Source organism: Penaeus vannamei, chromosome 25 (genome assembly GCF_042767895.1).
Source record: "Penaeus vannamei isolate JL-2024 chromosome 25, ASM4276789v1, whole genome shotgun sequence".
Lineage (NCBI taxonomy): Eukaryota > Metazoa > Arthropoda > Malacostraca > Decapoda > Penaeidae > Penaeus > Penaeus vannamei.
The window spans coordinates 20,483,965-20,496,464 of NC_091573.1; the positions used below are offsets into that span (position 1 = coordinate 20,483,965).

General features: G+C 45.7%; 3 protein-coding genes across 3 annotated transcripts in view; 1 reads left to right on the top strand and 2 right to left on the bottom strand.

Annotated features, from left to right (window-relative positions):
* The first annotated feature begins 3,967 nt into the window (after positions 1-3,967).
* LOC138866392 (uncharacterized) lies at positions 3,968-4,408 on the top strand. Its single transcript, XM_070138925.1, has one exon. The coding sequence runs from the start codon at positions 3,968-3,970 to the stop codon at positions 4,406-4,408; it is 441 nt and encodes a 146-aa protein (XP_069995026.1).
* Positions 4,409-6,932: 2,524 nt separating this feature from the next.
* Positions 6,933-12,500, bottom strand: part of Ets97D (DNA-binding protein Ets97D) — an 87,993-nt gene continuing 82,425 nt past the window's right edge. The window contains exon 11 of the mRNA XM_070139252.1: positions 6,933-7,407. The gene's annotated coding sequence lies outside the window, so the exon portion shown is untranslated. The remainder of the gene's footprint in view (positions 7,408-12,500) is intronic.
* On the bottom strand, positions 9,930-12,395 carry LOC138866473 (uncharacterized). The gene has a single exon (XM_070139260.1). It carries the CDS (start codon positions 11,127-11,129, stop codon positions 10,506-10,508), a length of 624 nt encoding a protein of 207 aa, XP_069995361.1. The 5' UTR covers positions 11,130-12,395; the 3' UTR covers positions 9,930-10,505.

Here is a 12,500-nt window from a genome sequence, read left to right on the forward strand (position 1 = left end):
AGTTATTCACGACAGGTCTGGTCAAGCTGCCCAAGCCACGACTTACTAGGTCTTCCGTCACAGCGTTGCCACTATTACGGCACTTCTATTTCGGCACTTTTTCTGTGTTCAGTGTGATTACACAGAGAACGGGAATTCTAAGGGAAACAAAAATAATGAAGGCTTCCCTTTAACGAGAAGCAACTTTTTTCTGAGAAAGGTAATGGAAATAATTACCTTACAATAATGTAAAAATGATATGCAGAGCATTAGTTTTATTTAATAAAAAAAACATTACATTGATTTATATGAAGTACTGCTCCAAGGGAACCCCGATACGTGTTTATTTACCAAAGATAATGATTAAAATCTATATTCACGTGTCCCTTATCCCGGAAGGCCTCTTTCGCATGCGGATCACCTTTGGGAAGGACGTACCGTTATCCTTCAGCCAAGAATTCTTTCGCCGTATTGTTTTCTATATAGACATATTTCAGGTATGATGTATTTCAGCGACTTAGAGATAAATGCATTGGGTTGTGGCAGAGGCCACAATCACCTCGGCACCGGTGCTGCCTCTATCTGCGTAATTGCCTTAGTCGACACCAGCGCAGCCTCACGGCGTAGTTTCCCTCACCTCACTCGGCACCGGCACACCTCACTCAGCATAATTGCCCTTACGCCGAGTTAGCCGGCAAGCAAGCACGGCGAGGTCCGCGGCACTGATTCGCCGCGACGCGAAAGATAAGAATACAGCCGTCGGCCAATCAGCGCATCACAACCGCGGACGACCCTGAGTGACATAAGTACCGACGCAGTTAACCTTTTCACCGAAGTGAATGCCGCCTCCATCCGCCTTCCACCCTTCTCGCCAAATGAAGCCCTCACATGGTTTCGGCGAGCCGAAACCCAGTTCAGGCTGAAGAACATTCTGAAGGCGACCACCAAGGCTGACCACGTTGTAGTCGTCCTACCCGAGGAAGTTTTTCACCGGATAGCCCCCTGGTTAGATAGCCAGCCTGACAACATAGAATACGATACGCTGAAGCAGGAGCTGTTGAAGGAGTTCTCTCTTTCCCCATCCGAGAGGGCGCAACAGATCCTCAACATTCCCAACACACCGCTTGGAGACCGGACTCCTAAACAAGTCTGGCAAGAAATCAACACCCTATGCCGCCTCCCCACCAAAGACGAACAAGGTAAGTTCCACGAAGTGGATCTTAAAAAAGAAATTTGGCTCCACCCTCTCCCTGGCAATATCAGGGAGAAGCTCCACGATTCGGACGAAACGGCCATGGATATCATCCTCACCAGAGCCAATGCACTGATGGATGCCCATCTGCAAGCCCGCCCGCAGTCAACAGCACCTGCCAGTACCGACATCAATGCAGCAACTCCCCGAGGGTCCAACACCATCCGGAGGCCCTTCACCCCATTCTTAGCAGCAGATGGCATCTCCTCTTACCACAAACGCTTCGGCAGCGCAGCCTACAATTGCCTGAGCGGATGTAGATGGAAGCCTCGAGGACCTTCGAAAAACGCGGAAGGCGGCCCCACAACGGATTCCACGTTCAAGACAAGAGATCCAGGGAGCACTTTCTCGTCGACACCGGAGCTTTCCTCTCCATATTTCCGGCAAGGCAAACCGAGAGACGAGCTGCCGCCAACGACCTGCAGAAGCTCGTCGCCGCCAACAGAACACTGATCAACACCTACGGTTCCAGAGACATCGCCATACGCCTCGCCGGGCGCCCTTACTCATGGAGTTTCCTCATCGCCGATGTGACCCGGCCACTACTCGGCGCCGATTTCCTCTCTCACCACAACCTGCTGGTTAATATGAGAAGACGCCGGCTCATCAACACGGAGACCTTCACTCCACTTTCGGTCAACGCAGTCTCCATTCCAGGTCCTTCTGACGTCAACATGTGCCGCCTCACCGGAGATGCCTACAGGGACATACTCAGCGATTTTCCTGCAGTCTTCAAACCAGAGCTCCGCCAAATCAACCCTAGAGCAGCAGCGAAACACGGAGTCTACCACCACATCAAAATGCCAGTCCATGGGCATCCCCCCTCCACATGGTCCGGAAACCAAACAACTCGTGGTGTCCATGTGGCGATTACCGGAGACTCAACCTCATCACGGAGCCGGACCATTACCCCATGCTTAACATGAACGACTTGACGGCCAGCATAGGCGACGCCCGCATATTCTCCAAACTGGACCTTCTCAAGGGATACTTCCAAGTGCCTGTCCATCCAGATGACGTCCCCAAGACGGCTATCGTCACCCCATTTGGAAGCTACGTATTTTACTACTCCACCTTCGGGCTCAGGAACAGCGGTGCCACCTTCCAGAGGATGATGGACCAGATCTTTGGCAAGCTCCCATTCTGCGTGGTCTACGTTGACATCCTCATTTTTTCACGAGACCACCAGAAACACCACCAGCACGTCTGGACAATCCTGCACCTTCTGAAGCAAAATGGCCTGGTAGTGAGCCCGGACAAATGCATTTTCGGCGCCAGCGGGATCGACTTAGGATACAAGATCCAGAGCCAGGGCATCCGACCACAGGCCAATAAAGTCGATGCCGTGCTCCAGTTCCCTACACCAACATCTGTCAAGGGAGTCCAGCAGTTCCTAGGGATGATAAATTACTATCACCGATTCATCCCCGGGGCTGCCAGCATTCTCGCCCCCCTCCAGGACGCCGTCGCCGGAAACAAGACATCACTCACCTGGTCCCATGACCAAGAGAAAGCCTTCACAGCTGCTAAAATAGCCCTTGCCAGGGATACTATCTTAGCACGGCCGTCCCCAATGACCAGCTCTACCTCACAACAGACGCCAGCAAAGTTGCAGTAGGAGCCGTCCTGGAACAAGACGTCCATGGCAGACGACAGCCCTTAGCATTCTTCAGCCGGAAGCTCCGACCACCCGAGCCGATGTACAGCACGTTCGACAGAGAGCTCCTGGCAGTTCACCTGGCCGTGCGACACTTCCGCCACATGCTCGAGGGTATATCTTACACTATTTTTACAGATCACAAGCCTCTGGTCAACGCCTTTTCCAAGTCAGGGGATGCATGGTCAGAACGGCAGCAACGGCAGCTCTCAGCCATCGCCGAGACGGACTGCACAATGAGACACCTCTCAGGCTCCCAGAATCCTATCGCCGATTCTCTCTCACGCATCGAGATCTCCATCCAACTTGGGGTCGACTACAAGGCTCTAGCAGCAGAACAAGAGCAAGATTCCGAGACCATGGCCTACATCACGGCAATCACCAATCTTCGCTGGGAGAGAGTCACCATTGGAGATACGCCTGTCCTCTGCGACGTCAGCACCGGCCGCCCCCGCCCCCTCGTACCTACCACATTTCGGAGGGAAATCTTCGACCTCATCCATGGACTAGCTCATCCATCCATCCGCAGCACCACCAATCTGGTTTCGAAGTTCGTGTGGCACTCCATGAAAAGAGACCTCCGAGATTGGGTAAGGAGCTGCGAGCAGTGCCAGTGCAGCAAAATTCATCGCCACACCAAGCCACCCATCCAGGACCTGCCCCAGCCCACGCAACGTTTTAGCTACATTCACATGGACGTCGTCGGACCTCTCCCACCGTCTGAAGGCAAGAGGTACATCTTCACCATCATCGACCGTTCTGCTCGCTGGCCTGAAGCCACACCCATGGAGGATACAACCACCAGATCCTGCGCCCAGGCACTCCTTGGCTCCTGGATCGCCCGTTTTGGTCTCCTGGAACATATAACGTCTGATAGGGGAGCAAGCTTCACCTCAGAGCTGTGGAAGGCCCTAGCGTAGCTCCTTGGGGTCACTCTCCACTTCACAACGGCATATCATCCACAAGCTAATGGACTCATCGAGAGATGGTATCGATCCCTCAAAACGGCCCTCACCGCCCGTTGCACCACTGCAACATGGACTTCGCAGCTCCCCTGGGTGCTTCTTGGGCTCAGGACAATGCCTAAGGAGGATCTTGCCCATTCTGCAGCCGAGATGGTATACGGCCAGCCCCTCGTCGTGCCCGGAGAATTCTTCCCCAACGACGGCGCGAGCGACACTCGGATAGAGGACCTCCGCCGTGTGGCCCGGAATTTCGCTCCAAGCAGACCAACCTGTCACTCGCATCACCCGTCCTACACCCCACCAGGACTGGATACGGCCAAGTTCGTCTTTCTCCGAGACGAAACCCACCGCCAGCCACTATCTTTCCCTTACAAAGGTCCTTTCAGGGTCCTCCAGCGCTCCCCCAGAGCATTTAAGCTACAACTTGAAGGACGAACTGACTGGGTTACCACAGAGCGCCTTAAGCCAGCATACATCGATGCCACGGACCACGATGACGCAACCTACACGAGATCCGGACGCCATTCTCGCCCTCGCAGGATCCTCGATCTGTAGTCCTTTCTCCCTCGTTAGGGGGGAGGCATTGTGGCAGAGGCCACAATCACCTCGGCACCGGCGCTGCCTCTCTCTGCGTAATTGCCTCGGTCGACACCGGCGCAGCCTCACTCGGCACCGGCACACCTCACTCAGCATAATTGCCCTTACGCCGAGTTAGCCGGCAAGCAAGCACGGCGAGGTCCGCGGCGCTGATTCGCCGCGACGCGAAAGATAAGAATGCAGCCGTCGGCCAATCAGCGCATCACAACCGCGGACGACCCTGCAGTATTACTGCACCCTACTTGTATATATACCGCATTTTTTGACGGAAATAGACAGACTTCTCTGCACTTGGGTTTACTTCACCTTACTACTCAAGCCTTAGCTCTTGACTACCTCGGTGAAGGCTTCTCAACAGGGTGAAGGCCACAGTGTATATCATTTTAGGTTTATGAGAGGAAATATAAGAATAAGTATTTGAAACTTGTCTATTATCGGTTATGTATCTGAACTTTAAAAAGAACTGTAAGTGCTTATCAATTGCTCATGCTGAAGGAGTGACCAAACAGAGCATAAGTCGAAGTGGCACCACATTACATGACACCAACCTAACCAGCAATCCACCTCAGACCATTGTCTATCACATAGCATTTGCTCCTCACACGTCCCCACCCCATGTAAACACGATCCACAATGCTAGGAAACACCGAAATGCATGCATTATAACACTGTACGAAGAGGATCACATGTAACAGTATTCAAACACAGTTACACCCAGGAACTCAGAGTGTGCATCTCTTTCATAGTGTCGTGTTTATGTGATAAACGAGCTATAGCTTTAGGCCTTACATTTTAAGGAACCTTCAGAGTTTTCTAATATACTGAAATTACTGCATGACGTTCAAAGAAATTCGTGTTTATGCATTTTATTTAAATATTTTAAAGTTATTTCTTCAATATACGACGGGCATCGCCAAGGCATTTAGGCCAAAAATAACCGTTTTTTAAAAGCAACTTTTATATAATACTGTATGCTTCAACTGTGCTCTAGTCTCAACTTTTCAAATACTCTATATTTTTTTTTATAGAGTTGGAGGGTAATGACACAAGAGTGGCTTATATTGAAATATGGCGGAATGAATATTAAAGATTCGTGACGTTTTCCGACGGAGATTTCTGCAGTAAAGGACAAAACGACAATCTTGCAAAGAGCCTAGCAGGAATCCTCATTAACCTTCAGCCACGGTTTAGAGTCCTTTGTATGCCGCCAGCCGTCTTTAAATTGTCTTTGGCGGCATTCTGCTTGATCAACATTTCATTGATAAACACCTCAGTCTCAAAATACGAATTTCATTATCCTTTGACGGCATTGTTTCATTCCTCTATGTTTAACTTTTGTCGAGAAGCCTATAATACTTAATCATACCTTTCTCATATTCGTGAGTAGATCTAACGTTCGACTTGCATGAAAGGTCATGAAAATTGAGATCTCGAAATGCAAATAAATTATATAACTTGGGAAATACACAAATGTTAGAACGGCTTTAAGTCTTCTATGCATACTATATACATCCCTTTATAATGTAAAAAGATAAATTAGGCGAAATCACCATAATTTGCACCAAATAATGAGTGAGGTAATATTACCTCACTCCTGCCGTACGAGGTTACCTCCTGCAGCATGAAATTGTATGTGGACGATCTATAGAGTAAAAATTTCTGCAAATGGACCGAATTACGGCATTTTGGCAACCCTGGGTCTTCCCATAGGCCTCCGTGCAGGATTGTCTCATAAAGAGACAACCTGATGGGCAGGGTCATCCACAGGGAAACGAGCTTGGTGCCCGTATAGCCTGAGTTGGCGGTCACGGATTATGCAAGTAACAGGTCCTATGCCAGTTACATGATGTCGTCGATTGGACACATGGTCCTGCCAACTGTACCCCATGATCTAATGTAGGCATTTGTTACAAAAGGCATCGGGATGTAATTCCAAGGCACTAAATATCGCCCAGGTTTCGCTTCCCCAGAGGAAAACTGGCAGTATCAAGCCCTTGAAGACACGTAACTTAGTCCTTCTGCATAGGTACAGACACCTCCAAATACTCTTGTTGACTTTCATGGCTCCTGCTGTCAGACCAATCCGTCTACTGACTGCACTATCATGGTTTGTAAAGCTCTCTGTGACTTCAACGTCCTCGCCGCAAGCACATATCGACTGAACACATATATATATATGTATATGTATATATAATATATATATATATATATATATATATATATATATATATATATATATATATATATATGTGTGTGTGTGTGTGTGTGTGTGTGTGTATGTATATTTATACATACACACACACATACATACACATACACACACACACACACAATATATATATATATATATATATATATACATACATACATACATACATACATACACACATACATAATGAAACGTCTGTGATGTGTAACTTTCTCAGGCGGGCGAAAACAAACGCACAGATGTAACGTCACATTCCTTTATTTCCGTTCTTACCACAGAGAGGCAGGGGGATAACGCATGCTTAATATGACACAAAAGGATGACATGATTTTCATGTAAACACACGAATTAGATGATGCGTCCGAGAGCACACTGGTATTGAGTTCACTTCACATTACTAATATCCACGGGGAGCGTATAAAGCGAGTCACCGGTCATTGCTGCTGGCCATCTTCGCCTAGCCTTATTTCAGTCATACAGTATTCGTCTTTAGCACTAATAACATTCCACTAGTTTATCTTAACGTGAAGGCGAACTTCCTGCTGAACTCCCACAGCACACGCTTTTCTCATGACACTCCACAAAACTGTCAATATCACTGTCTGAAATGCATCGTCCAGACCGCCATGCCCAGCATCGTTCTCCTCCTCTCCTCTCGTGAGCCTTGAGATGCGTCACCGAACTTATGAACATCAACATGCGGATACGCAGCACTGTCCCCTCCTCTCTTCGTCCACGTACACATATCCTGAATAGGAAAATATTCCGCAGTATATCTCTACTTCAAAAGTACAAAGATAAAGTAATTTATGTTTGGGAACATACGCACGCTGCGCGAGAAAATCTTCTAAACTGTAAATGTACTGAGAAAATAATAAGATAACTCTGGTCGAACAAAAGCTATTAATAATGCAAGAACATTTCATCTCAAATAACAAAATCATTAAAATGGGACAGTAATCTCCTGGTTCGGCGAGGTCTGGGCAAAGCCTGCATCTCCTCGGTGGGTTCCTCCATTGACTCTTTCAGGTTACCGTCCTCCATAATGCAAAGTCAACTTACCTAAAAAGCAAGTTACTTCAAGATCCTAGTAACTCACAGACGACCTGGAAGGTGCTTAACACTATCCTAAACCGTAACAAGACCAAGTGTGAACAAACCCACTCAATCAATGTTAGTGGTAAAGTTGTGACTGACCCTCATGATATTGCTGAACAATTTAATATTTACTTCAGTGATATCGGAACGAATCATGATTTGGATTCACATAACCACAATGATAATTTCGAAACATTTTTGAGGCATCCAGTAAATGACATGATGTCCCTCCACCCAGTCACAGTTCAGGAAGTGCTGGACACAATTAAATCTACAAAAGATACATCCGCTGGTCACGATGAAATACCCATAAAACTAATAAAAAAGATTGCTCCATACATAGACCATGTATTAGTTGATATATTTAATGCTTCTTTTCAAACTGGAATATTCCCTGATACATTAAAGATCGCCAAAGTCATACCCATTTTTAAAGCAGGTGATAAAAAATCAATTAATAATTACCGCCCCATTTCCATGTTATCAACATTAGCTAAGCTACTTGAGAAATTGGCATTAAGACGCTTAGAAGAATACTGTAAACGCAATAAAGTAGTAACACCTTCCCAGTATGGCTTTGTCGATGGAAAATCCACTCAGTCTGCTCTCGTAGATTTTACTAGTTCAGTATTACGTTCATTTCATAATAAATTGTTCACACACAGTATATTCTTAGACTTTAGCAAAGCATTTGATACTGTAAACCACAGAATTTTGTTACGGAAATTAGCTCACTATGGTATTAAAGATAACGCCAATAATTGGTTTAATTCTTACTTAACAAATAGAGTACAGTATGTTTCATATAGTAAATGTTCCTCTCCCACCTGTCAAATGTTAAACGGAGTACCACAGGGTTCCATACTTGGTCCATATCTTTTCTTATTGTATATAAATGATTTTGTGAACTGTACCAATCTATTTATTTTTACTATGTATCCTGATGATGCCACCTTGCACACTGCTGGTCCGAACATTAATTCCCTGATCACCAATGCCAACCACAACCTGCGCCAAGTAAGCAACTGGATTCTTAGCAATAAGCTAAACTTAAACACCAATAAAACTCATTTTGTTATATTTCACCGAAATAAAGAGATGCCTCACATCCTACCAGAACTACGATTTGACAGTAAAATTATCAAACGCACATATTGTACTAAATTTCTAGGTGTTAAAGTAGACCAAAGTTTAAGCTGGAGCCAAAATATCCAAGATATCGTCAGCAAAATCAGTAAGCAACGTGGCATCATGTACCATATGAGAAATGTCTTATCCACCGAAGCCTTCAAACAGATATATTATTCGTTGATATATCCTCATCTTACTTATTGTAATGTTGTATGGAGTGGAGTCCCCAAGAATCGCCTCAAATGTCTGTTTATTGCTCAGAAGAAAGTCATAAGATGCATTGCTCGCCTGCACAGGTATGGCCACACCAATGCAGCTTTCAGAGAACTAAATATATTAAAATTTTCTGAACTGAACGATTACTGTTCTGCCACATACGTTTTTAAATGTCTAAGACGCCCAGATAACACAATGTTTAATTATTGCAATAATAGTCAATATGCTTTAAGAAATGCTTCGCTTCTCCAACTCCCATTTTGTAACTCGTCTCAGTCAAAGACAGTTATAGATTACTGTGGTCCAAAGATCTGGAACACTCTCCCCGAAAACCTGAGGAATAAACCTAACTTTGAGGCGTTCAAAAAGACTCTCAAGCAATACTTTGTGGCCAAATATAACTAAAACAATGTAGAGTAAAATACTGTATAAATAATATTCATAACCAAACATATTCCGATACTTGATCCTTAAACTACATTATCTACCATTATTATCTCGTCTTTGTATTTGATTCCATGCTCTGTATAGTTTATTTTACTAACTTGTCTCTGCCGTTGTAATGTATGACTAATGTATTTGTCTATATTGTCTCCTGTATATATTATTCTGGGTACCCATCAATTCCAAGAGAGCTTCACTCTCAAAAGGCTGAGCCTCATTTAATATAACACTAAATGTACCCACATTATCTGTATATCTAGCTATGGCTAAATAAACTGTTTCAATTTCAATTTCCATTTCCATTTCCATGCTCGCAGGCTCCTGTCCATCCTACATCCAAGTTATCTTGGAAAATGTCTGCATACAGGCACAGCAACTTCTCCAGTTGCACTGCTTGTTCCTCTGTCAAGCCCTGGATACTCCTCTGCAGGTCTTCTAGGTACTTAGATACCTTGGTCCTTGTAATTCAGGTACAAATCTTCACTGCCATTTCTTCTTTGATTAGGGGCACTTCTACCCCTCCCACTAGCAGGGCTTCCTTCTTGAAGTCAATGCACGCCTGGCTGTGCGAGAATATCCAATCCTAGAATGCAGGGATCCTCTATGTCTGCCACATACACTTGTTACTTGTATTCCAGAATATCCATCCCTATCAGCATCTCCCTAAGACCTCGCAACGGTACACAGTGCCCCGTAACACTACACATACGTCTTGATGCAAGAGGAAGGTCTTGTGGAACAATGTCACCTCTGACAAAAGTTCTCTCTGCTCTAATGTCAATAGTTAAATGGCAAGGTCTTCCATCAACTGTACCCTTAACTTGTACGACACCTGTGCCTGTGCAGTGGCAATTTAACTTGAGTGGGGCCTCAGTGGTGCTGGCTGGTGATGTGCCCCTACTCCCAGCCTTCCACCGTTTCCCATGGTTTGCAGTGGTCACTCCTTTGACATATGGCCTAACTGGCCACATCCCCAACAGCACGGCTGATACCGATATGACAAATTTTCTGTGGACTTCTCTCAGACTTATTGCACTCCTTTCTTCTGTGTCCATGCTGGCCACACTTCCAGCATTTGCTCTTAATACTTCCAGATTTGATCTCTTTTGGGTGCTTTTCTACCTTTATGCACCTAACTTTGATTGTAGGTAGATTATTCTGATATCTCTGTACTACAATGTTGATTCCACCTGTCCTAAATGACTCGTACTCCAGAGCATGAGCTAGCGCCTCCTGCAAGTCGGTGGTGTGAGCTTGTTTCACATACACTTGCAGTTGATAATCTTCCAAGGCATCAATAAACTGGTCCCTTAAAAGTACTGCAGTCAAATCCTCACTGGCCCCTGGGTACGCACGGCGAACTAGTAACTCCAACTCCTGTGCTAGCTGCTGCAAGGATTTTCCACGTGCCCTCGTCTTGGCCCTAAACCTGGCACAGAAAGCTTCAGCCTGATATTGATGGCCAAATCTTCTCTCAAACGCAGCCTTTACACTACCATACCATGCACGCTGTGAAGCTGAGAGGTGCCCCAAAATTTCCACTGCTTGACCTTTGAGGCTGGACACTAGTTGTACTGCCATCTCTTGCTCATCCCATGAGCCAAGGCCAATACCTCAAATTGGGCAAGATAGGCTTCCAAGGACACTTTTCCATCAAAGTCTTGAGGCTTTCTGTGAGTCCTAATGGCAGATGGGCTTGAACAAATTGAAGCTGGAGGAGAAACCTGGGCAGGAATCACCAAAGAGGGTGGAGTCACCATGTTCGCTGGGTGGTGGTCAGGCGGGGAAGGCTGTGTGGCTCCATTCATGAGTGGCATAGAAAACAGACGGCTTATATCTTCAAACTTGGGTTCACCACACACTATCTCCTCCAACCTGTCACTCGCAGCTTGTGCTACTGCAGCCATCTCGTCACAGACTGCCTTCTTCACTTCACCAAACACACGACGTATTTCTTCTTTCCCTCCTTTCAACTCTTCCAGGAGTTTCTCCTTAAAGTCTTTTCTAGTGACCCACATTTATCTTCTATCAACTGCACTATCTTTTCTTCGAGTTTACCCTGCGTATCGCACATCTACTGCTTCTGTTTTACTACAATTTCACATAATTCTTCACGGATATCATTCATGCCTTCCTGAATTTCTTGTTTGTTTTTCCATGACATGCATTTGCTTCTGAATTATTTCTCCTGCTCTCTCACTACATTCTTACCTTAATGCGTCCATTTCAAGTCTCACTTCATTAATTTGCTCACACACTTCGTCTCTTGCAACATTATTTCGTGCCTGAATATTTTTGATCGCCGTCATTACGTTCGCAAACGTTGGTTCGTCGTCGCCAGCCATTTCGATTACTCTCCTCACAAACTCCGTTCACATGCACAGAGTCCACTTATTATTCGTTTATAATAACTGTGTAATCCCGCTCCTGACACCAATGAAACGTCTGTGTTGTAACTTTCTCAGGCGGGCGAAGACAAATCCACAGATGTAATTTCACATTTTTTTCCGTTCTTACCACAGAGGCAGGGGGATAACGCATGCTTAATATGGCACAATGGGATGGCATGGTTTTCATGTAAACACACGAATTAGATGATGCGTCCGAGAGCATACTGGTATAGAGTTCACTTCACATTACTAATATCCACGGAGAGCGTATAAAGTGAGTCACCGGTCATTGCTGCTGGCCATCTTCGCCTAGCCTTATTTCAGTCATACAGTATTCGTCTTTAGCAATAATAACATTCCACTAGTTTATCTTAACGTGAAGGCGTACTTCCTGCTGAACTCCCGCAGCACACGCTTTTCTCATGACACTCCACAGAACCGTCAATATCGTTGTCTGAAATGCGTCACATTGCTGATCAATTGTCCAGACCGCCATGCTCAGCATCGCTCTCTGTTCTCGTGAGCTACGAGAAGCGTCCACATACGAACATCAAAATGCGCA

Coding starts and splice junctions, on each gene's coding strand:
- LOC138866473 (XM_070139260.1), bottom strand. CDS start 11,129: ATGGCAGTACAACTAGTGTCCAGCCTCAAAGGTCAAGCAGTGGAAATT.
- LOC138866392 (XM_070138925.1), top strand. CDS start 3,968: ATGCCTAAGGAGGATCTTGCCCATTCTGCAGCCGAGATGGTATACGGC.